The 27,111-nt window shown below is 34.5% G+C and overlaps 1 protein-coding gene across 6 annotated transcripts in view; it reads right to left on the reverse strand.

Annotated features, from left to right (window-relative positions):
• The window catches only part of TJP1 (tight junction protein 1), a 94,931-nt gene that overhangs the window by 45,264 nt on the left and 22,556 nt on the right, over positions 1-27,111 (reverse strand). For all 6 annotated transcript variants that reach the window (XM_081291139.1, XM_081291138.1, XM_081291137.1 and 3 more), the window contains exons 3-8: positions 18,299-18,423; positions 17,502-17,604; positions 11,349-11,625; positions 8,075-8,178; positions 7,353-7,521; positions 6,897-7,044 (exon numbers count right to left, since the gene is read on the reverse strand). In XM_081291139.1, the coding sequence (XP_081147265.1) occupies positions 6,897-7,044; positions 7,353-7,521; positions 8,075-8,178; positions 11,349-11,625; positions 17,502-17,604; positions 18,299-18,423 (926 nt within the window). The remainder of the gene's footprint in view (positions 1-6,896; positions 7,045-7,352; positions 7,522-8,074; positions 8,179-11,348; positions 11,626-17,501; positions 17,605-18,298; positions 18,424-27,111) is intronic.

The following is a 27,111-nucleotide window of genomic DNA, read 5'->3' on the forward strand; positions in this document are numbered from 1 at the left end:
GCCAATTTGGAAAGCAGTTTGGAGATTCCTGGGAAAGCTGGGAATGGAACCACCATTTGACCCTGCTATTGCCCTTCTCGGACTATTCCCTGAAGACCTTAAAAGAGCATGCTACAGGGATACTGCCACATCAATGTTCATAGCAGCACAATTCACAATAGCTAGACTGTGGAACCAACCCAGATGCCCTTCAATAGATGAGGGATAAAAAAAAATGTGGCATCTATACACAATGGAGTACTATGCAGTAATAAAAAATGACAAAATCATAGAATTTGCAGGGAAATGGATGGCACTAGAGCAGATTATGCTTAGTGAAGCTAGCCAATCCCTAAAAAACAAATACCAAATGTCTTCTTTGTTATAATGAGAGCAACTATGAACAGAGCAGGGAGGAAGAGTAGGAAGAAAAGAGTAACATTAAACAGAGACATGAGATGGGAGGGAAAGGGAGAGAAAAGGGAAATTGCATGGAAATGAAGGGAGACCCTCATTGCTATACAAAATTACATATAAGAGGTTGTGAGGGGAATGGGAAAATAAACAAGGAGAGAAATGAATTACAGTAGATGGGGTAGAGAGAGAAGATGGGAGGGGAGGGGGGATAGTAGGGGATAGGAAAGGTAGCAGAATACAACAATTACTAATAGGGCATTATGTAAAATTGTGAATGTGTAACCGACGTGATTCTGCAATCTGCATTAGGGGTAAAATTGGGGGTTCATAACCCACTTGAATCTAATGTATGAAATATGATATGTTAAGAGCTTTGTAATGTTGTGAACAACCAATAAAATAAAATAAAAGATTTCTCTTTACTTCTTACTACCCAATCCTTCATCACTCTAATAACCTGCTGTTCAATTTCTTTACAATACTCTTTATTCACAGACACTGTACTATCTTCTAATACATCTTGATTAATAAAATATACCAGGCTGCCCATTCAACTTAATGAGGTCCTATGCAACTCAATGAGACTCTGTCTCTAAATAAAAATACAAAAAAGGCCCCGGGATGTGGCTTAGTGGTTAAGTGCCCCTGAGTTAAACACTTGGTACCAAAAAAATAAAATAAAATAGACCGTGCTGGGCATGATGATGCACACCTGTAATCCCAACTATTTGGCTGGGGCAGAGAATCATAAGATTCAGGTCAGCCTCAGCAATATCAAGACCTTGTCTCACCATAAAAAGGATTGGGAATATAGCTTAGTGGTAGAGAGCCACAGAGCTCAATCCCCAGTACTGCTTTAAAAAAAAAAGAAAAAAGTTTTCAAATTTTTGAACCTAGTTGCTTTCTTCAGTCTTGTATATAAATTCCAAAAAGATCATGCCTAGCTTGTTCATGCATTTATAATCATGCACTGATGATATACATGAGGTTTCAACAAAAAATTTGGTAAAAGACAAATCAGTAGGACAAAGTCCAAATTACTGACTTATTGAAAAAGAAAACTTTTCAACCTTCCATACAGAAACTGCCATCTGTTAAAACTCAAAACCCACCATTGGTCAAGTTGTAATAAACAAAGACATAAGAAAGAAGAAATCAATCAGTTTATTAACTCCATTGAGATAATTAATCATATCCTTTCTACCTAGTCCTTTCTTTCAAAGAAAGGAAAATAAGAGGGGGGAAAATGATGATGACAACTCACAAAAAGAAAATGCAGTAGTACCTACAACACCAAGTTAATTATCAGTAGTAGTATACATAATTCTTGTTTAGAGTAAGGCACCAATGTAAAAGGATTAAAACCAAAGATCAGTAAATTTTTTTTTCAAATTAAAATCTGAAATTCAATCAGAAAAATGATAACTCCTCCACATGTGAAACATTAAAAGAGGTTCAAGTGACCTTTTAGGATGTTTCAATAATACCTTTTAACCTATTGGCAAAGCTAAATATATATTCCAGAAAAAACTAAGCAATACGGAGCAGGAACGGTATATAGTGTGATTAAAGAATATTTGTATCTTTCTAGTAATCGTTTCTTAAAAAAAAAAAACTATTAAAGGTGAAGAAAGGTATGTAAATAAAAGAACAACAACAACAACAAAAAAAACTAGGTCCTCTCTAAGCCAAGATTTCTCTAATTTAAGAAGATACATTATATGGCCTATGTGTACATATATTAAGACTTAAAAGGCACTCTTAGAAAATGAATAATAAGATCAGGAATGAGTTTTAGTCCCCAAATATATTATCTTAATTTGGCTCAACACCTGGATTTAAGCTAGAAATTTCTCATTCATGAAATTCAACTTTACTATCAACGTATTTACTGTAACATAAACCTTATCCATGCTGACACCACTATACTCAGAATTTAGCGGAGGTGTTTCTCTTCAGAGGAACAAACAATGAGTAAAGAAAATATGTAAGATGTTTACAAAGTTTCAATCTTTTATAAACACTGCTTTCAAGTAGTGAGACACAACTACTTTTACAGAATGGATATACTAAATAAAATGTTGATTTTGTGTATTTGTTAAAAACACATTTCTCTCTTTTTTTTTTTTTTTTGGGTGATGCTGGGGATTGAACCCATCGCCTTGTGCATGAGAGGCAAGCACTCTACCAACTGAACTATATCCCCATTCCCAAAAACACATTTCTTTAAAACTTTACACACAGCTTAGGTCTTAGATGAGCTTTGCCAGCTTCATGGAATGACTAGGTACAAGTAAATCTCGACAATGCAAGTTTTTGCAATTCAATCTTATCAGAAAAATGATAAGTCTGAGCTTTTATTGTGATAGAACTTTTTCAGTATTGTTCCCACTATGATTAATAAGTAGCATCATACTCACTTGTATAAAAAAGTTTATAGCACAGAAAAAAAGGCAAACATATTCTTCTTCCAGGGGGAAAAGTCAAAATGCATCTAGTAAAGTAACTATAAATACTAGAAGAATATAACCATGCAGAATCTAGAACATATTCTGCAAATCAAACACTTCCATATGCCGGGACTAAAGTGAGAAGGGTAAAACTATCTTTTCAGTGATACCCACTCAGCAATCACTAGAGGCAGTGCCACCATCAACTACGAATGCTCTCAGTATTCTCATCTCCTTAGAGTCTATCCAAGCCATGGCCCCAGAATGGGCTCTGAAACAATACTAAGTAAAATACAAAGAGCAAACAAGTCCAGTCACATACATCAAGGCATAGACTGGCTAACTTTTTCTGTAAATGGCTCCCTTGGTCATACAGTTTCTGTCACAACTTCTCAATTATGCCATTAAAGGAATAATTTAAATAAAAATTTATTTATAAAACCAGGCTGGATTTAGTTCATAGGCCATAGTATGCCAATTCATATTATACTGAACAATGAAGGTACTTTGTTCATCTAATAAAAATGAAGAACAAGTGTACATGTTTTTCTCATTCTCTTCCATGTTTATCCTCTGAGAAAAGAAAACTTTAGTTGGTCATGACACAATGGTAACTACTTGTAGACTTTTGTTCCTTGAAGATTAAATAGCACTTAATCCACTTTCTTCCTTCTCTGCATTAGTAAAGTCAAAGATTTGGGTCAAAAGGCCAAGAGTTTTAATCCTGGCTCCAATCCCTTTTCACATACTAGATCAAAACTTTTCTCATGGAGACAAAGACAGTTTTGTATCATTTCTTTAAACAACATAATTTAATAACATTTGAAACACACATTTATACAAACAAAACTAAATAAAAGACTACATGGAAGTTACATGATGTTTATTATACCAGTATTTTATTCTTACAGTGTATTCGAATTGTTTCTCAAAACGAGGGTACTTTCTAAACTAAAATTCCATGGTTTCTAAATGTTAACATTAATTTTGGGGTGCTTTAAATAACCAGTAATACTATTCTGTATTTTGCCTGTGGACAGGTTACTCAATTTTTAGGAATTACATTTTACCATAATTTGAGAAGAACTTGAAGACTTTTGCTATCCTTTGAAGTACTCTCTTTTCTTTCACATGCTACCTTTTTTAACCAGTAGATCCCAAATTTGATAAGACGAAAAGGAGGATGATACCAGGAGCTTAAAGAAAAGCATTCCTTCTCTATCTCATTTGAACTGACAGTAGGCCCCAGGACATTATGTTTTTAAAGGCTTTGGTGTCACCCATGAAAATATTTAAGGTTCCTAAAAGAAGTAAAATATACTGAGAAAATATGAGGATAGTTAATTTTCAGAAGATAATACCCCTTCAACTTTCAAAGTTAAGGTTGTAAATGCCAAGAGTGTAGGGAAAAAAATTTAAAAACAAAATAGGTATCAAAAAGAAATTTCTGAGATTTGGAATTTGTGTATAATCAAATAAAGTGGCCAAATTTTTGATCTTCTGATTAATATTTTTTTAAAAAACAATTTTGGTAGTTGTAGATGGACAGAATGTATTTATTTGTTTTTATATGGTGCTAAAGATTGAATCCAGTGCCTCACAAATGCTAGGCAAGTGCTCTGTCACTGAGCCACATCCTTAGCACCTGATTAATAGTTTTTTTAAAGGGCAAAATTATGCCCAAACTGCTTGATATTACCATGGTTTCTAAGTATGAGAAATGTGTTAAAATTATAGCTACTCCCATGAATCATCAAAGGTGTTAGTTATATCACTGTGTATGTGTTGTGGCAGTAATCCCTTTCCTGATAGCAATCCTGCTGAATCAGGTAGTTTTTCAGAATTGATATATTATCTTTAGAATTAATATACATTATCTTTCAGTGGTTTAAAATAATTAACAGATTAAAAACTGAAATTAACTTGAAATTTACAAAGAATCAGCTTCACAAGTATCTAAAAACTATATAATACAATATAATAGCAAAGACATCCACAGGTGTTACTTGTTATCTTCTTATTAGCTCTATTTTAGTAGAAAGTTAAACACCTTGGTGAATATATAGAGTTTAACAACTGTATCACTATGGTTTGTGATAACTTTTTAAAAAGCTCTCTCCTGGCTAGATACTGCTCCTCTCTCCATTTACTTCTCCTCTGCCTCCTCAATTTCCTAAAGCAATATGCTTCCTGTGGTCCAAATCTTAGCCTTCTCTCCTTATTGGTCCTCTTAGCAATTTTAATGACTTCTGTAACTTCAGACAATACAGACAAATTTCAAAACTATACATCTAATCGTACACTGAATCTTCAGTTCTGGACCTGAGTTTATCTTCCCAGCTTTATTGAGCTGTAACTGAAAAATAAGACCACATATATTTAAGGTATATATGTGCTGTTTTTTTTTTAATATATATTTTTTAGTTGTAGATGGACACAATATCTTTATTTATTTATTTTTATGTGGTGCTAAGGATTGAACCCAGGGCCTCATGCATGCAAGGTAAGTGCTTTACCACTGAGCTACAACCCCAGCCCACATGTGCTGTTTTGACATATCTATAATTATGAAATGATGACCACAATCAAGATAATTAACATTATCACAGTTCCCTATTTTCATGATGAGCACTTAAGATCTACTCTTTTAGTAAATTTCAAGTATATATTAAATATATCACCACACTGTATTATCAGTTTTCCGCAAGTCATCTTATAACTAAAACTTTATACTCTTTGACCAACATCTTCCCATTTCTCCCTGACGCCTTTTACTCTCTATTTCTGCATTCAACATTTTTAGATTCCACATATATGTGAGATCACGCAACATTTTTTTCCTGTGTCTAGCTTATTTCACTTAGTAACACATCCTCTAAGTTCATCTATGATGTTGTTACAGATGGCAGAATTTCCTTCTTTTTTAAGACCAAATAATATTCCATTGCATATATACACATTTATCCACTTCTGGACAGAGTGATTCCATATCTTGGCTACTGTGAATAATGCTGCAACCAACATGGGAGTGCAGATCTCTCTTCAGGATAGTGATTTTATTTCTTGAAAAGTAGGATTACTGATTTTTTCTTTTTTTTTTAATTATTTGCTTTGGTAGTACTGGGGATTGAACCCAGGGGCACTCTACCATTTAGCTATACTCCCAGCACTTTTTATTTTATAGTCTGCTAAGTGGCTGAGGCTGGTCTTGAACTAGCAATCCCCCTCTCTCAGCTTCCTGAGAAGCTGGAATTAGATGTGTGTGACATCATACCAAGCCTATTTTTAATTTTGGGGGAACCATAAAAGTTGTATCAATTTATATTCCTACTAACAAATGTATAAAGGCCCCCTTTTCTCCAAAACTGTCTCTATGGCTCTGGGTCCATATTTTTAAATTGCTCCAGATTTACATATGGTTTACTATTATAAGTCAAATGGCAGGCTAGAAAGCCCTGGGAATATCCGGAAATTGTAGCAAAATGATGCATATGTATGCACATGTGCATTTCTTCTTAAGCAAAAGATCATAATCTTATTCAGACTTTCATATGTATATGTGACCACAAATTAAGATAAACTCAGATATGTCACACACAAATCATATACCAGACCCATTGAATACCAGGCAAGGTATTTTTAAAAGGAAAAACAAAGTCTAGAATAATCTATTAAAAGATTTTTACCATGGCTAACCTTACCAAGGAGTAGATTTCTGAAGCTTGCTAGCATCTTCTAAAGTAAATAGGTTGGCAAACTGCATCTGTGGGCCATTGTTTTAAATAAATAAATAAATTTTTGGGACATAGCCATGCACCCATGCATTTACATACTGTCTATAGTTGCTTTTGTGATACAAACACAGAATAGATACTGTACAGCTTGCATGCCTAAAATATTTATTATTTGGCCCTTTAAAAGAAAGTATAGTTTCCATCTGTTCTTTTCGATAAAAAATGTCTAAACTAAGGATGAAAAACAGACCTAATATTAAATAATCAAAAGAAAATCTATCTTCTCATTTTATTTTAAACAATAGAGTGTTATTACCTGCCATTACTGGGCTGCTGTGGAGAGTGTCTGGAATGATCAGAGGGCTCTGATCGTTGGTCAGGAGATCGTGACCGGCTGCGTCGAGGATGCCTGTCATGTGAGCGACCGGAATGATCTGAAGCTAGTGACTGAATTTCTGAAATGTCTGTTAAATAAAAGGGTATTATTTAATTTTCCATGAAATGATGTACAGTCAAATATTAAGACACTCCAGTGATATTGGAAATAAGGTAAGCATAATTTTGTACAAAATGACTCTAATTTCATCAGCTAATGATTAGATCAACAGTGATGAGCTGCTTACAGAGAAAAGAAAACCTATATGGAGATGTAATATTTAAATTCTGAAGGTATCTGGTTTGTAGAAAATTAACATATCACTCAAATATGTCAAGTCTTTCCAGTAGTTTAATAAAAAGTCATTTGGGACCCTCCAAACAGAACCATACTCACCATCTCTTTCAGATGCATTAGCAGAATGAATACTGTCAGAAAGATCAGGGACATTCAATAGAGTGGCCCGTTCATCTCTTTGAACTACCATTTTTAACTTGCCTTTAGACCTTTCTATTAATGTCTTTGCATCTGTCAATGACATATTTTCTGTCACAGTACCATTTATCTGCAAGAGAAAAGATACTACAGAAGTAAATAACAAAAGTACAAATGTTCATTCTGTTATAAACAGAAATATCCAAACTACTCATTGACTAGTTGTAAGAACCAAAATATTCCCCTTATATTTTTCTAAATCATCAAATTATTCCACCTTCTGAAATGATAAAAATTTTTATTACACTGTTGTTCTGTTGGATAAACTCAAATTAGTATTCCCTAACCCCTTCCCAAAGTCTATCCCATCCTAACTTATAAACAACTAAACATTTCAATATCTGGAGAAATTATCAAAACCACTCAATGTATAACTGAACAGACATCTCTATCTACCAAGTACCTACTGCTGATGAATGATATATATTTACAAACTTTATTCTCTCCATAGCTAAAATATTATTGCTGACACGTAAGAATGGACAGGGGCAATCTGGGTCACTCTCCCCAAACACAGATTTTTAATTTTCTTTGGCTAAATTAATTCAAACAGGAGTAAAGGATGGGTAATCTAGGATCTGTTTTTCAGTTTGGTTCATTAAAATATAAGAATATGACTATACCTTCAATACAACATCACCTTCTTGAATATTGCCATCTCTTGCTGCCAAACTATCTTGTGAAATTTCCTTTACAAATATATGGCTGGCCAATCGAAGACCGTATTCTGGAATAATATATTTAAATGTCTTTAGTGTAAAATATTAAAACACATAAGCAGAGTTTAAAATATCAGCATAATAATCACTGCAAAAACAGATTTTTAAAGAATAATCAATGTACATAAATTATTCTTGGTTACCTTGCAAAAAGACTTTTACTTTTATCACATAAAGTTTGAAATGTCAATGTGAAAGCAAACTGAAAATGTGTGGTTCAAAGAAAAAACTGACACCCTATGTTCTCATTTTACTGAAATATAGAGTCCCTGAAGAGAACACCATTTCTTTCTGATCATGTATTGACACAGCACTGGTTTCTGAGAAAGTTAAAAGAAATATAATTCTAAAAAAGTGAACTGCTTCATCAGACTTGAAGAACTTTGGAAAAGTTTGAAGGTTTTATTGATGGCTATTATCAAGCATAAACTATTTTTGTTTTTCCCAGCTCACAGAGCAAAACTATTTCTGATCCTATATACCTGATACTAGGAAGATATACTCAGACCATTAGCTTATGCTACTATATATTAATACAACTGTTCACAACCAGCCTGGGAAGTGTGAACAGGAGTTAAAATGCTAGACTTCCCCTTTATATAGCCAACAAAGTATCCCAGAGTGAGGCAACATTGTGTCTGCTGGTGAGGAAGTTACCAGGAAGAGTCCAGAAAACTTTCTGGTTCTTAAAAAAAGCTTTATAAAATGTATTTTTTAAAGAATAAGACCAACAACTAAAATCATCAGTGTAGTGTCAACAGGAAAAGAGATGTCCTTGGTTCTATAAGGAGAAAAAGAAGGACTCTAAGTGTTACTGCATTAAAAAACAAAAACAAACACACACACAAAAACCCAAACACACATGAAGCAAAATTTTGAAAACTAAGATGGAAAACAGAAAATTGTTTTTATTCTGAAATAAAATTAGCAGGCTTGTTACTCAAGCATCTAAAAGTACCACCAGCTACAATTTAACATAAGATAAATATACTAAGAGTGCTCACAAGCAGGAAAAGATCCAAGGTGAAAAAAGAAAATGACTTTTTAGGGAATTAGGCAAGGAACTGTGCTCTGGAAATGGTCATTAAATTACAAAATATAGCACTGATTAAAAGACTGTTCTTCAAGATTAAAACTTACAAATCACCATTATTATACGTGATCCCAAAATATCCCCTAGATATTATCAGTTAACCCAAGTATTTCTTTGGATATAAATTCAATAACTATGTTTCAGGCACTATAAATAAAACAGCATATGAGAGACATTCCCAGTCCTGTGGCAATGATACAGCCAGTGGAGAAAAACAAGTTACCACAGCAATTAAAAGTGCTATAAAGAGTTCAAATAGTAGAAATAAATGTAGGGTCTTGCATTAAGTGGGGGGACAGAGGGCAGAGATGGTCTCTTCAAGAAAGAAATACTAAAACTTTGCCAAAGAAATACTAAAACTAAATATGAAGGCTGTTTTTGTGTACAGGGAATTGGGGGTGTTGGTAGAACAGTTAAAAACAAATGCATCATAAAGTATGAAGGAAAAAAACCTGGCATGCATATATATATAATATATATATATATATCTCCTAGGTCTAGTATAACTGTAACTGAAAAATAACAAAGAGTCAAAAGAATAAGACAGAATCATCACAAAACAATCTACAGAACCCACTGAAAGAGATTCAGGGCATAGTCATGAGAATAAACAAAACCACTAAAGAGACAGTGGTGGCCTGGAAAAGGGCAATGGCAGTAAAGACAGACAAAAGTAGAACAGAAAAGAGTAGCATTTAGGAAGTTAGAATATATTCATAATGCATAGGTTATGGCTTGGATATGAGGTATTTCACAAAAGCTCATGTTTATGCAGGAATATTCAGAGGAGAAATGATTGAAATGTAAGAGCTGTAATCTATCAGCCCATCCTAGTTTGAATGAACTGACTAGGTAGTGACTGTAGACTGCTGGGCATGGCTAAAGGAGGTGGAGGACTACTGACATGCCCTAGAAGGACACATCTCCCTATGGCCCGCCCTTTCCACCCCCACCTCTGCTTCTGGACCCCTGCTATGAGCTAAGCAGCTTTCCTCCAATGACTCTCCCCATTTCTTTGGGCTCAAATAAATGGAATCAGTCATCTATGGACTGAAACCGTGAGCCTCAAAAAAAGTTTTCCTCCTCTAAGTTATTCTTGGGTATTTTGTTCATAGCAATGCAAAAGTTGACTAAAACAGAAATCTACCATGTTATATGTGACTGGCTTGAGAAACCAGGTTCACATGAAAATATTCAATCAACAACTTTAAAGATACAATAAAAACTTTAAAAGGAGTTATGCTTCATATGAGACATGTTAGGATGTTCCATGTAGAACAGGATGTTCCATGTAGAACATCCTAACAAATAACATAGAAACATACAAATGTGGGCTGGAAAAATTAGTGAAGCCATTATTAGCAGTGAGCTGAGGCAATGAGAGTAATTGAGGTGGCTGAAGAAATCATATTAAGTGGAAGAAGAGGGGAGAATCCTACAGAACATTTAAAAAAAAAGTATTAGAATAAGCAGTTTCATCTTTTAAAAATTTGAAAAATAGATAAATAAATAGAGCTTCCAACAAACTAAGAATGAAGAAAAAAAAAAAGTAAAGTTGATGAGGGGTAAGGTAAAGCACTTAAGCTTCAGTTTCAAAAATGTTTTTAAAAAGTCCTGCATTATGAAGAAATGACCTATAAGGGGTTCCTTCTTTCAATCTCTCCTTTTAAAAACAGCATCCTCTCTAACCAACCCTTCCAAAAAAGTCCCAAGATATCCCCACTCCATGGTATTAATATGACTGATCCCTACAGCTAAGAAAATCACTGAATTTCAATATGATGATGTAGTAACATTTCTTGTAGGCATAATATATAAATGGCTGTTCTTGTCACAATAACAAATCCAAAATCCAACTAGTAGACAATTTATTTGAAGTGCAAACAGTTCCAACAAAATGATTGAAGAGAAAATGAACAATCCCTGAAGCCTGCCATAATAGAATTTCACTCATAACAGGACACAAATATGAAACAGAAATAGAACCACAAAGCAAAAGATATTAAAATATCGCAACTGTACTTATTAAAATTAGCCTTAATATTTTTATGTGAAAGTAGTAATGCAAGAGTTGGTAGAGAATACCTTCATTTTTTCGGGATTTCACCAATGTGACTTTGGTGGGTTTGGCGGGCTGACTGGAGGCCACTGATCGCCTATCTGATCGTGGAGACAAGCTCCGCTCTCTACTTGCACTTCTATCCCTTGCCCAACTCTTCTCACTCCTTCTGTTAACCAGACCACCATGGCCACTTCTTGGATCATGTACTTCCTCATCATAACTGTCTTCGTCATTATCAGATACTGGTTCAGGATCAGGACGACTTACTGGTATTTGAACCTTCTTTTTCCTTCGAATTGTCTACATTAAAGAGAGAGAGAGAGAGAGAGAGAGAGAGAGAGAGAGAGAGAGAGAAATACATTTCTCTTGTCTCATATTAATTTAAATATGAATGAGAGAGATAAAATACAAAATTACAAAATAATATATTTCTTATAATGGCTGCTCTTTTCTCAGTAGGTCTACTAAGTCCTTATTTACTTTATCCAGACATTTATTAGATAAACTGCTTGATTTTCATCCATATAATTTCAGTTCCTAAGAGAGAGAACAATACATTTCTCTTGTCTCATATTAAATATGAATGAGAGAGATAAAATACAAAATTACAAAATCATATATTTCTTATAATGGCTGCTCTTTTCTCAGTGGATCTACTAAGTCCTTATTTACTTTATCCAGAAAGCTTACAGGGAAGTTAATGATTGTTGGTGGCTGGAACAAAGGATAGGCACTGTAATGTCATCAAATATACTGTAGATGTTACCAAAACACCATAGCAACCTTATAAGCCCAATTGCTTTCTTCATTGTATTTTTAGAATGCATCAATATCTAGTTGCACAACTGCCTAGCCAGACTTCTAAGAGAGAAATTTATTTATCACACACTAACATTCCATTTAGTACGCTGGAGCTATTAACAAAGCTATACTCCACCAACACCAACTGCCTTCCATTTCCATATTGCTCCAATTTATAACCTCTGGCATAAGTGCAAGGTCGGTCTTCTGGCATCCTTTTCTCAACACTCTGTGTTCCCTGTCCCTTTATTTCTTTCACTCTAAGTTCAAGATCTATACGTATTAATGTCTGATTGAGTGGCTCTATAATCCTTGGACTACACTTTGCCTTCTCACACTGGTATATATTGGATCACTTCAGAGATATCTGAGAACTTCTTGGGTAACACTTGTCTTCGACTCCATACAACTTCATCTACTGAAACTTTCACTGTCCATCTTATTTCTAGTTCTTCCATCCTCGTCTATTCTTTCAGTCCATCAATTCTCTCCTGGCTTCATTTTCCTTCCTCCCAAGTTTGCATCAGACTCTATGCTGCCATATGTAAATGACTTTCTACTGACCCCTCAATCATCTGCTAATAAGAGTGAGTCCAGTATTAAATTTACTTTGGATGGCTGCATTTCTATATTTTGCTGATTAGGTCCTCTATAAGTTCATTTTACTTCACAGAAATTTTTCTCTGATTCCCCAATTTTTTCATCTACATCTTGCTGCCTCTCAATGGAGAGGCACAGGTATTTCACCAAAGTTGTTCTCCAAGGTCCTAATCTCTCAGTCTGCTTCTAGAGATCAGTACTATTTTGTTCCCCTTCCACTTCTAAGTACTTTCGATCTCTCTCTCTCTTGCCCCCCGCCTCTTTTTTGAACTTCTGGTTTCTAATCCCAAAGACCAAGGGGGATTTTCTATGGGTATGAAGAAAACCATTCCATTTGAGCTCCATTCCTGTTCCTACCCACTTCCAAGATCTTCCTTCATCAGTTACCATTCTCCAAGTTATTTGCAACTTCAATCTCTCCCTATCTACTTCAAAACTGTCCTCAGTTCACTAATCTCCCAATTAACCTTCTGTGTTTCTATCTTACTACTTACCTTCAAGTTGTATCTAATCTCTTCTCTTCACAAGCCAATTTGTTTGAAAGGGTGATCTACACTAAATACTTTTTGCTTCTAAGGACTTGGGGGGTCTTACTCTATTAACTATTCAATGAAAGAGCCTTCTGAGGACATTCCAAGACAGTATACAGTCTTGTGGTTTACCTGGAAATCAGTATAGATAATATTTCAAAGGAGACAGCCTATTGGTTTTGATTAAATATTAAAGAAGAGTGATAGAGCTAACCTTTATCTGTACGTTTTGAATCAATATTGCTTCATCCCACATACAAAACTATTTTTTCTACAATTTTTTTTAGCGGGGATTATAAAGGAAAGTAAAATGTTTTATGATTTTGCTTCAGTGACTTCAAAACAAATTAAAAATTCTAAACTCTGAAAAAAAAATTACCATTGCTTCCTACTTAAAAAGAGATTAGAGCAGGCCTTTCCGAAAAAACAAAAAACACAAACTTTGCTACTGAAGGACAAGAAGCAACAGGAGGCCAGCATGTGGAAAGAACAACCAATGTTCTGTTATGAACTGACAGAAGGCTCATCTTCCCCTCTCAGTATACCTATACTGATGGGTCCTTCTCAGGTAACAATTACTGAAAGCATCCCTGACTGATTCCCTGCTTTTAAGTCTCATGTCTACTTCAATCTCCAACATACTGTACTGGGAGTAATATTCTATGTTTATGCCTTAATCTTCAATTCCTCCCTAGTAAAATATAAATAAAAACAAAGTCTTCAACTTCCAGGCCAGAATTATTAGAAGCACCTCTTTGGAACTCTACTATATCTCAATGACTCTCAATATCATGTTATAGGGCACTACAGTTAATGTGTATACCCATCTAACCTACTAGATTCAAGTTCCTTGCCATTCATTCAATTGTACATATAACAAAATATCTGAACCTAGTAGGTACTTAACTTACTGAAAAATATCCAGTTCTGTTATGATTCTTCGTTTATATTATGGTTAACCATTATAATTTCACTTGAATGATATTCAGAGCAGGTTTGACAACCTGCTTACGGTTTAACTATGAAAATTTTGGAACAAATTTTTTTTGGGAAAAATGCCTACTTCCAAATAGTTAACTAAATTACACGTTCAAATATAAAATAAAACAAAATAAAATCATGTATGTATGAGAATAAAATTATCAACAGAGGCTTTTACAATTCTGCTATGGCCTTTTATAATTCTGCTAAGGCCTTTGTGAGCAAGGCACTAAAAGAAGAGTCAGTAAAGTACAAATCTGATAGACTGACAACATAAAATCAAATGTTTCCATGTTGAAACAGAATTATATAAAAACAAACAAAAAAAAACAGTATAAGAAGTATATATAAGTTATATATAATAACTTATACTCACAAATGCCAAATGGGAAAACAATGTATGTAGTGTTTATGACAGAAGGCTAATAATCTTAACACATAAAACACTTCTACTCTCAGATAACTGCAAGGGCTGTGAACAGGCAAAAGAAGAAACATAAAAGGTAGTGAACACACTATGAGAGAATCAACCCCACTAGTGATTATAAGTATTTTATTTGAAATAATTGTATTTAGTTTATCAGCTTGGAAAATATTCAAAAAGTACTGAACTCTCACTGTCCTACTGATTTTCTGAAGTGTAATACATATAAAGTCATTTATGTCTTCTAGCTCCAAAAACTCTAATTTCTAAGGAACTTATTACCAAAAACTAACTAAACAAGTAAGTAGGAAGTGACAACCTTTACCACAATATTATTATTATTTTTTAATACTTATGGAAACTGGATACTGAACTGCCCATCAGTAAGTGGTTTGGATAAGTACATGCATACTATAAGTGAAATGCTGCACATCCATGTGGAGGGTTCACAGAGGTTATCATTAGCAAAGTGTTTTTTGCATCTTCATTTGCTCCACAATGCTTTCTCAGTATGTTCAAACTTTCAGTGAAATTTTTATATGCTCACTATGGTATAAATGCTAAATCTATTTCTAGCTTCTTATTTTCAATAAACAAAATTAAGCATATTATGGTAATTATATTGTTAGGAGTTCTAACATTTTAATTAAATTTAATTTAATTTACTGAGCCTACTGCCCAAAGGCCTTTTAGTCTATGGAAAAACAATCATATAGACAGATCATGGCCACAATGAAAGACCACATAGATCAATAGATTGGGAAACAGAGAAGGGGAGATGGTTATTTGGATATGGGGAGATCATGTTATATATTGTATTATATAAACTATAATAGGGAAATAAAAAACAATTTACCCAAGGTTCTCACCTTAAAAATGTGCCAAGTGACCTATCTGAAAAATACTACTAATAATTATAATGTTCAGGGTAAATAGCTAAAATCAAGAAATCTAAATAATTACACACACACACACACACACACACACATAATATGACCTTGAGGTTTTTGATGATCTAGTTATGACTAAGAATAAAGTTAGGGGGGGAAAAAAAAAGCTTCAGATGAAAGAATATATACTAAGGCACTGGGGGTTTTATTCTAAGTGTCATGTGGAGATGAAAGACAATATAAATTAATGACATGATTCAAGTTGTTCAAATATGGAAATAAACAAATGTTCTTTCCTGATTAAGATACTTTACCATGAGAGCCCTCAACATCCTCTCCCCATAAGAGAAAAAAAAAACATGGCCAAGCCTCCCAAGTTCCTTCTATCCAACTGGTAAAGCTTTGAGCTGCCCAAATCCTTTTCCTTACATGCTGGACCCAATATGTGTAATTTCAAAAACATTCTTGGTAAAGACCTTCTTATAAAATCATTTTATGGTGAACAGTAGAAGTACAGGGTTAGAACTTTCTTAGATACACTATCAGTGTAAAGTTATGTACAGTAAATATTTTGCATGGAAAACACAAAACAGCTTAACATTACAGAGGAATGGAAGGCTTTAAAAGTTAGGAGGATGTGTGAAACTCACCTCCTCAAATGCAAAGGGGAAATCTAAAGCTTATTTGACAACAAAGCTTATAAAAACAATGAAATAGGTCATTATAAAAATAAGCAATTTACTTGTGTAAGCACTGAAATCTTATAAAAATTGTTTTAAAATTTTTGCCTTCCACTAGGCAATCTGTATATTAACTATAATTTTCAAATGTTATGATTATAAAAAATAATTATAATGAGACTGTGAAAACATCAAAATAAAAGGTGTCTGTTATCTGGAACAAAGCAATACCTAAATATTGGCTCTACTGCAATATGAGAAAAATGCTCATCTCCCAGCAATGACATTGGTGTGAAGATAACACCATGTAGCATGGCAGCCTGCACAGGGCAAGAGGGCCTAGCAACAGTTTTGGAGAACACTGCTTCTGGCTTTCATGATAGTTCCCAGAAGTCAAAATGCAATGCATGCATCCCTTCAGGCCTATCTACTGGGTCCACTGTGGTTCTGAGTGCTTACTGGAAGGCAGAAAGGTTCTCAAAGGACAAAACAGGACAGACCACCTAGCCTCTGCATCCTGCTCTTGTATACCCGAATTCAGGCTTCAAGGGGTGCCTTAATCAGTCCTTCAGAAGACAGATGGGGTTAAGTCAGGTGAGGAAAAAAGTGGGTGAAGAAGCTCATGTGCTCCTCGATATTAACATCATAAGACTTCTACAACAAATCTGTTTTATGCCACATTTCCCAAGTTTTAACTGTGATCTGAGGCAGGTTATTGAGAGAGAACTGAACTTTACCCTTTAAAAAAGTAGAATTTTCAGAGAAATATGAACTATAAAAAAGATTCTAGCCATAAAAAGCAGTAAAATAAAATATACCCTGAACAACTCTACAAAGAAAATATGAGACTTTCTCCTCAAACTCACTCACAGCAACAAGGAAAGCAGCTGATGAGGTAGGTTAAAGAAACAATATAAGTAAACAAATATTTCCAAGTAAACAAATATTACACAAGAAAACAGGGCCACATATTTTAAATTACTTGCCAAAATTCAATCTAACCAAAATACTTAAGAGAGAAGGAAATAATATTAAACCATAAAGACTACTTGATTACTTCTTTTCCTTTTGTAATTGAAAAAAGAAAAATCCCAGCATCTAAACTTTGAGCAAATATACAGAAATATTAGAAGCAGCACTCTTACTTTGAACAACTAACTCTGGAACTTCTGTTTCAGTTTTCATTTTCCTAAAGGGAAGGACAAATTCAAACACCAGAGAAGTATCAACAACAGATGGTGTACTTCTAATGAACTAAAAAGATACTTACAATTTTTGCATTTTTCCCACTCTTCCTGAGTTGCTGAACAGCAAAAGCATGTTCAACATTGTCCATTGAAACTCCATTAACCATTGCAACTCGGTCATTTTCCCTACGGGGGAAAAAGGCACCAAACAACATGTTAGAGAAAACTATACAGTTAAGTTTATGAATAAGTTTCTTTAAAACAAAAAAATTCTTCTAATTATGGACAATCTATCTGTCTTCAAAGTGATGATATATAATGTCAAACTTTTTGCCTGATGAACTTTCACAAAAATGTTCAGCAAGTAACCAACCCCAGGCCATTTTTGTAACTATTAACACAGTATTTCCCCAAAGGACAAATCGGGTAGCACAACAGAGGAAACAATTATTGGTAGTTCAATTACAGTATTAGGTGATACTAAATTATCTCATCTAGCTAGGAAAAAAAAAAACATTCCCTTTTTAAAAGGTAAATTCTTGGGCTGAAGATATACCTCAGCGACAGAGCTTGTGCCTAGTATCCGCTGAGATCCTGAGTTTGACCTCCAGTACCATCAAAAAGAAAAAAAGTTCATTCTTTCTCCTTTTAAGTTTCTTATTATCCTTCTGATTATAATCCCATTTTTAACTGTATTTTTTTTTATTCTCCTTGTCTTGCTACCCTCGTTATCATACAAAAAGGGCAAAACTTGGGGTGAGAGGCTCCTGAAAGCTAAAGTTTACCTAAATTGAGTTAGCAAAATCATTAGGAAAGAAGAAAAGTGACAGGACAGGAAAGAGCTTGTCACACAGGCGCCTGAAAGAAGAAAAGCACTTACTGTAGCTGTCCTTCAGCTGGTCCTCCTTTCAATACATCTGAAATCACTATTGAGGTTTCTCCACTCTGAAAATGAGGATTATCTCTTCCACCAGATATTGCAATCCCAAATCCAAATCCAGGAGCCTAAAGTAGTAATTACAGTAAATTATTGCTACTAAAGACAAAAATAATTGCTCATTAAGGTATATGCTATAATGTAAAAAATTACACAAAAATAGTCGTTCTGTGATCTGTACTTTGCTTATGATTGTGTATTAGAACTATAGACTCTTCTAATAAGAATACATTCTCTAATAAATTAAATACTAAACATAATATTAAAAAATTTCAATTACATAAATGTTAAAAACTACAATAATTTAAAAAATCTGAACATTGAAGTCTTGATTTCTGATTATGAGAAGAGGGCCTGAGGGTACTGGCAGTACCTAGTGTAGATCATCACAAACAATGGCAACTAATTTAGAAAATGACACACTAAACTAGCATACAACACCATTTGTAATTCAATATAAAAAGTAGGCTTGAAAATCAAATATTAGTTCGACTTCAATTATTCTAAAACTTTCTGAGTAAGTAAATCTTTACAGAAGTAATAAAGTTACGAACACACTATATACATTAGCTGCATGAATTACACATTAGTTATGTCAAACAAGCATTTTTACATATATTTTTAGCTAAAGTAAATTATAAATTATAAACTTCTGAAAGAGCTAAAAATCTTTACCACAATGACTGAGGGACAGCCCAATTGAGAAAAAAATTAAAAATATTTCCAACTTGTTTAAAAATTACAGAATCTCAAGGAAACCAAAACCATTCCCTAGAATAAAGTACTCAGAGTAGTCTAAAGAAATACATGTTTTTGGGGCTGGGATTGTGGCTTAGCAGTAGAGCACTTGCCTAGCATATGCAAGGCCCTGGGTTTGATCCTTAGCACCACATAAAAATAAATAAAATAAAGGTATTGTGTCCAACTACAACTACAAAATAAATATTTTTAAAAAGAGAGAAATACATATATTTGTATAAAGTTGTACTATATTCCTATGTTCTACAATACAAAACACCCTAACGATAAAAAAAACAACTCCCTTCCTAAGCAGTCCAGTTTACAACAAAGGAAACCATGTTCACTATGAAAAGGGTAGGTCAAGATCTTCCCTTCCACCCCAAAGCCTACTAAAGTAGCAAAAGAAAACACAAAAACAAAACAAAAAACAACCTCTCCCTAAAAAAAGAACAAACACCATTGATTTTACTTCTAGGTATATGCCTAAGAAAAACAAAAACATATCCAAAGACTTACACATAAATATTAACAGTGGCATCAACCATAACAGTCATAAAGTAGAAAATAAACCAATGTCCATCAACTAAAGAATGGATAAGTAAAATGTGGTATAGTTATACAATAAAAAATCATTTGGCATTGAAAAGGAATGAAGTGCTGACAAATGCTACAGCATAGATGAACCCTGTCACAAAAGTCCATATATGCATTATTCCATTTATATGAAATGTTCAGAAACAGGCAAATCAACAGTGACAGAAATTTGATTAGCTGTTGTCTAGAACCAAGAGGGAAGGAAAAAACTTGAGAGTGATGGCTAAAGGGAATGAGATTTCTCTTCGGGAGACACAATTCAGGACAATGACACCAAACCTAATGGTCACTGCCACAAAGTCATAATTTTAAAGGAAAATTCAGTTATTCTTCAGAATTATTTGAAGCAGTAAAAAGTCTCAGTTTTACTACATCTCAACCTTAAGTATACATCTTTCCAATAATCTATGTATAGAAATGAGAAGTATACATAAAACACTTTGACCTTATACCCAAGTACTACTGTGAATTCAAATTCAACCAGCTGTGCATATAAAAGAGAGAGGTGGACACCAGACACATTTTTTCACCATTTTTACTTGAAGGAATGTACAGTTATTCAGGCCTGCATATTTGGGACATTTTTCTCCAAAATGAATAAATACATGATACTTCAAAGAAAACAACTAATGGTACTTGCTGCCAGCAATGAAAATTTATTTTTTAAAAATTTGTTTTGTTTGGGCTGAGGCTGTAGCTCAGTGGAAGAGTGCCCATCTTGCATGTGTGAGGTTCTGGGTTCAATCCTCAGCACCACACAAAAGTAAATAAAGATTTTGTGTCCATCTACAACTAAAAAATAAAAAAATCTAAAAATTTTATTTTATTTACTTATTTTTATGTGGTGCTAAGGACCAAACCCAGTGCCTCACATGTGCCTGCCAAGCACTCTACCACTGAGCTACACCCCCAGCCCCCAAATTTATTTTTAAAATAAAAATTTTAAATTTGGAAAAATTTACCTATCACCATAAGTTTACAATAGTTTTTCAACATTTAAAAGACCTTTCTTATAGGTTTGGTGGTGGTATTAACTATGTGATTTTAAAAATATATTGTATAATAAATGTCTTATCATTTGAAAGATATGCCTTGACTCTGGAAACCAGCATTTTTAAAAGACCAAGCAAGTTTTTATTAAATTATGCATAGATAAAATACTGACTCAGGATATAATAAGCCAGTGAATATTCACATAACAGTATAAAAAGTTCACTGATATAGATTTAAAGACTGCACATGACAACTATCCTTGAGAAACTACCACTTATCATGTTTTTGGCATAAAATTAAAGATGACTGTACATCATAATAGTTTAGAAGTGCTATTAAGATAACTCCTCTTTTTCAACAGTACATGTATAAAGTCAGATTTTCTTGGTGAACTTTAACAAAAAATAACATTAGAAAACGGTTTTCAGGACCTTGGAGATAGTCACAGAACTTGAGATTTATTAATAGGGTATAGTACACCAATGGATTTTCTAATCTTATTGCCTCTCTAAGGAAGTATTTATGTAATGTTGAGCTTTGTTTGCTTATTTTTATTTTGTACTTTTGCACAGATATACATAAAAGATGCTGGTTTTTAATTCTGGAGGTCAATCTTTATAATAAACAGTCACTATCAGGTCTCAATATCAACACTAGGTACACACTGCTAACGTGCATGCAACCTGCTTCACTCTTTAGGGGGGCAATTCCACAATACCTAAGAAAAATACAAATGTACTTCTTTTGACAGTTACAAATTTCTAAAAATGTTATCAGTACTTCGTTTTTATTGTTTAAAAATGTTTGATCATATAGCTATATTTTGTCTGTTATTCATCAGCTAGTAGACATTAATGTTGTTTCCACTATCTGGCTATTTTGAATAATGTTGCTATGAATATCTGTGTATAATGTGTGGTGTGGACATTTTGTTTCACATCTCTTCAGTACATACCTAGGAGTGAAACTGTTGGGTCACACACTTGTTAATTCTACGATTAACCTTTTTTTTTTTTTTTTTTTTTGGTATCAAGGATTGAATCCCAGGGGCGTTTAACCACTGAGCCACATCCCCAGCCCTTTTAAAAATATTTTTCCTAGAGACAGGGTCTTGCTGAGTACTTAGTGCCTCACTAAGTTGCTGGGCTTTGAACATGCAATCCTCCTCAGCTTCCCAAGCCACTGGGATTACAGGCATGAGTCACCACACTTGGCTTTGGTTAACTTTTAAGGAAATGTTTTCTATAATGGCTACATCATTTTACATTCCTACCTAGAATCTATAAAAGTTCTAAATTATCCACATCCTTGTCAACACTTGCTATTGTCTATTCTTATGCTTATCGCAATCCTAGTAGGTGTAAAGAGGGATCTTTGTTGGGATACAGTACAGCAACAGAACTCTTGCCTAGTATGCTCAAGGTCTCTTGAGTTCAATCCCCAGCATGTACACATACATCCTCCCCAAGAAGGAATGGGAATCTACCTTGTTAGTTTTTAAACACCAAGGGTCAAATCCAGGGTCACCCCACCACTGAATTACAACTACAGCCTTTTTATTTTGAGACAGGATCTCACTAAGTTGCTGAGTGGTTATTAGTCAATAACCATTATCTAATCTAAGGTCAAGAAGATCTATTCCTGTATTTTAAAGCTTTACTTTATGTAGGTCTATAATTCATTTTAAGTTTTGTTTTTGGTATGAGATAGGTTCAAATTCATTATTTTTATATTTGGTCCACCAGCTATCCTGACACCATTTGTTCAAGACTATTTCCCCCCATTCTCTTCTCCCAACACTCTTGTCTCAAGTTTACCTCTTCTTCAATCACCTCCTTAGTTTAAATATTTATCAGCTGGCTCATACTTTATTTTCCTGACCGATTTCACTATATTTTCACCCTTTAATACTTTAGGATACTAAAAATTCTTCAGTACACAAATACTCATTTACACTACAGAATTCTACTTTAGAAAATGAAAAAATAGAGAGTGGGGATATGGCTCTGTGGTAATGCATCTGAAAATTTTTTACTAATAAAAAAGAGAAAATGAAAAAGCAGATGACCAACTCATTCCTAAAATTTTTATTTTTCAAAAGATTCTAAACATATATTCATTTTGTAAGGAAGTACACCTGAAAGTAAAGAAAGTGTGGGCGTATTATGGTGGTAGGGAATGGAACACAGAGTCCTCCAAATGTTCTTACCATTTTAACCTATAGACATACCTACGCTTGTCAGTATGACAGCCATTAGATATGTGACTGAGCACTTTAAATGTGTCTAAAATGTGAAATTGTAACATGAGCACTAATTTTAAAATTCTGTATAAGAAAAGTCAAGTAATGAATTTTTCAACATTGACTACGTGTTGAAATGACGTTCTGGATATGTTAAGTTTTAAATAAGATATGTAATGAATATTGGTTTGAACTGGTTTTCACATTTTTTAATATGAAGACTAAAAACCTGAACTTAAATATGTGGTACTATGTTACTATTAGTGTTGTTGTAGACCTCCTAAGAGTGACTTTATTATATGACTGGTCTCATAGGAAATTAAATTTTACTGGGCCTTACCAAGTACCAAGCACTAAGAGGATATGAAATTGACTAAGACTTCCCACCCTGAGAAAGTTATAATGCACCAAAGGAAGGGGTAAACCACTACCAGAGGTGTATATTCAGCTTTCAGTGAGGATCAGGAGATAAGAGTACATGAGAATAAGCATGTTTTGTTCCCTGACATAACTCCAGGATCTACAACAATACAATTATCTGGTATTCCACTGTTTGCATACAGTGGAATACCAGATAATTATTTAGCCTTGAAGAATGAATGCAATTTCAATTGTTTCTAGTTTTCCAAGATGAAGAAAGTTTCCTGAATGTAATGTAAATGATAGAATGAGGCATATCATATATTATTCTTAGCAGTAAAGAGAAGAATTATTAGAGTTCTAATCCATAGGATTTTTATTCATTTAAAAGTTATCTCTACCTTTCATATGATTAAGGATTTGCTCTTATTTGACAATAGAGAACATATTATTGCCAGGTTATTGTCAAAAGAACACAGATTCAAATCTTCACTTACTACTATCACTTAAAGTCCACTTGCTCACGTCTTCAAGAGCAGACTTTTTCATTCCCATGTGGGTGTTTTTTGTTTGTTTGCTTTTTGTGTGTGGTACCAGGAATTGAACCCAGGGGTGCCTAACCAGTAAACCACATCCCCAGACCTTTTTGAGATAGGTCTCTTGGGAGACCAACCTTACACGTGACTGAGTGACACTCCCTGGCTGGGTGCTGAGGTGCTCAGTCACAGAAATGTGGGCGGTGTCTCGTGCATGGGTGTGTCTTGCTACAGCCCCATGAATGAAGCTATGCTCACCTGTTCCTTTGTAATATAACTCCTTGCCCTGTTTAGGATAGAATCTTCCATGGAAGTGCCTTGTGTGTGTCCCCTTCTCTTACTGTGCCCTTGGGTGTGGCCTACCCAGGTGTCAGTCAACCTGCTGACAGTGGACATCATGAAGATACTCAGCCCTCTGAAACCTGACCCCTTGCTTCATTTGAATAGCTTCCCTCAATAAAAGGGGTCAGCGCATGCTCTCGCTCTCTTTCTGCGGACCCTTAAGGTCAGAGGAGCCGTCACAGCGACCCCAAAGAAAAAGGTATTTGTGTCTCTTGTGAGGTTATTTTGTGCAGCCCAGTTAGCCCAGTTTGACTGGAGTGACCCCTGAGCCTTTTAGTCTCAAGAACAAAAACCCGGCAGGTCTCATTAAGTTACTGGGGTTGGCTTTGAACTTGTGATCCTCCAGCCTCAACCTCTTGATGACTGAATTACGGGGATTATTGGTGTGCACCACTACACCCAGCTGTGAGTGTGATGCTAAGTCTAGTGCAACAGTACATGCCTGCAATCCAAGTAACAAAGGAGGCTGAGGCAAGAGGATGGTTGCAAGTTGGAGCCAGCCTCTGCAATTTAGTGAGACCCTATCTGAAAAATAAAGAGGGCTCAGTGGTAGAGTGCTCCTCAGTTCAATCCCCAGTACTGGGGGAGCAGAGGTTATGCCAAAGTCACGGCCCTCCATTTCAAACTGGAGCATTAAAAAAAATTATATGGAGGCCCCACTCCACACCCACTAAATCAGATCCTCTAGTGGTAAGGGCAACCCAAATAAACTTGGAGAGCCACTGCTCTAGATCAATGTTGGCAAGCTATGGTCCAAAGGCCATGTGGCCAGTTATTTATTTATAAATAAATTTTATTGGAATACAGCCATAGCTATTTCTTTACTTGTTGTCTATAGCTACTTTTGAAATACACCTGAAGAGTTGTGTAGTTGTGACAGAGATTTATGGCCTGCAAAATTCAAAATATTTATTATGTGGCTTTTTACAGAAAGTTTGCTGATTCTGCTCTAGAGTCTACAGTTTATTCTGGATCAATTTAGAACACCAAAGGACTAAGATATTTCAAAGTACTATGTTCTGTAGCCTCAGAGAATAAAGTCAACTGAATTAGGCTTTGGCATAAGTTTCTCAGTTTGCATTGACAAGGCTATTTTTAAAAACGTTCAAAATAACCATTCCTGGAGGGTTGGTTGTTGAGGACTTTTCATTCTACCAGTCTATCTCTGATGAAACTCTCAGACGACACAACTCTGTACTCCCAGCACAACAGTTAACATTAAAAAGCAAAGAATTATGAGTTAGAAATTCCTCTTATCTCTATCTTCTGATGACACTTCTACGCCCTGGACAAATGGCTCTCTTATGGCAAAAGAAGACTGAAAGCACAGGAAAGAGCCTACCTTATCATCCAGGCAGGAGTTCTCAGATTTGCCTGAATATTATTTACCAAGATGAATTAGGATGACACTTATGTTCAGAAAAATCATATTATTTCTCAATATTCAGGATCTTTCCCTACTCCCCTTAAGTTAATGAGACAGATTTGTAGTACATACATGTAGTATTTCTTCATACCTGAATTCCTAATAAAATCAAGCAAAACAGTACAAAGGAGAAAATGTTTAGCTAATTTAAGTCTCTTATTTTCTTTTGCTTATTTATTAACTAGAAGTATTAGGAAAAATAAAAGTAATGTATAATGGAAACTATCTAGCTTCTACCTAAAGAAACAATATACAAGATCAAGTTAAACAACATAAATAAATAAAAATACTAAAACAAAACCAGAATTCAATGAAATAGAAAACAGAAAATAAAGAGTATCAATGAAAATATTGGTACTGGGGCTGGAGATATAGCTCAGTTGATAGAGTGCTTGCCTTGCGTGCACAATATAAACAAACTAAACAGGAAATAAGACAAAATTATCCAAAATCAAGGAGAAAAGGGACATCATTACACAACATCAAACATTAAAAATAAATGATTATGAACAATTTTCTGTACATAAATCTATCAACCTAGATGATGATATATCCTCTGCAAGATACAAACTACCAAAACTACAAAAAACAATCCCCACAAAAAAACTATCAAAAGCAAATTTGTAAACTCAACAATTCTACAGAATATTAAAGAAACTAAATTTGTAGTTTAAAAACCATCCCAACAAAGAAAAGTCCAACACTAGATAGCTATACTGGTGAATTCTATCAATCATTAAAGGGGGAGAAAAACTACATCAATTGTATACAAACTCCATCAGAAACCACAGGAGGAAGGAACACTTCCTAGCTCCTCCCTTTGAGGTTGGCAGCTTTCCCTTGATACCAGTAATGTAAGAAAAAAATGTCAATTGGCCAATTTGTCCCACAACACTGAAATAAGCTATCTTCACAGAATATTATCAAATCAATCCAACAACATATAAAATGTGTACTATATCACAATTGTAATTTATATTAGAAATGCAAGGCTGTTCAATTATCAAAAAATATTTAAATTCACCAAATCCACAAGGAAAAAAAATCTATATATTATGGTTTGGATATGAGGTGTCCCCCAAAAGCTCGCATGTGAGGCAATGCAAGAACATTTATGAGAGCTATAACCTAATCAGCAAATTGATTCATTTGATGAATTAATAATTTGAAAGGACTACTGTATTAGGTGGTGACTATAGGTAGGCAGGGTGTGGCTGGAGGAAGTAGGTCACTGGAGTGTGCCTTTGGGGTTTATATTTTGTCCCCATGAACAGAGTTCTTGCTCTGCTTCCTGGCTGTCATATCCTAAGCTGCTTCTCTCAGCCACACTCTTCCTCCATGTTGTTGTGCCCCATCTTGAGTCCAGAGCTATGGAATTGGCTGACCATGAACTAAACCTCTAAAATCTGGAGCCAAAATAAGCTTTTCTTCCTCTAAGTGGTTGTCAGATCTTTTGGTCACAGTGACAAAAAGCTGACTAAAACACTACTATAATGTCAACCAATACTTGTTTAAAAAAAAA

Source organism: Spermophilus citellus (assembly GCF_964194105.1).
Source record: "Spermophilus citellus genome assembly, chromosome: 4".
Lineage (NCBI taxonomy): Eukaryota > Metazoa > Chordata > Mammalia > Rodentia > Sciuridae > Spermophilus > Spermophilus citellus.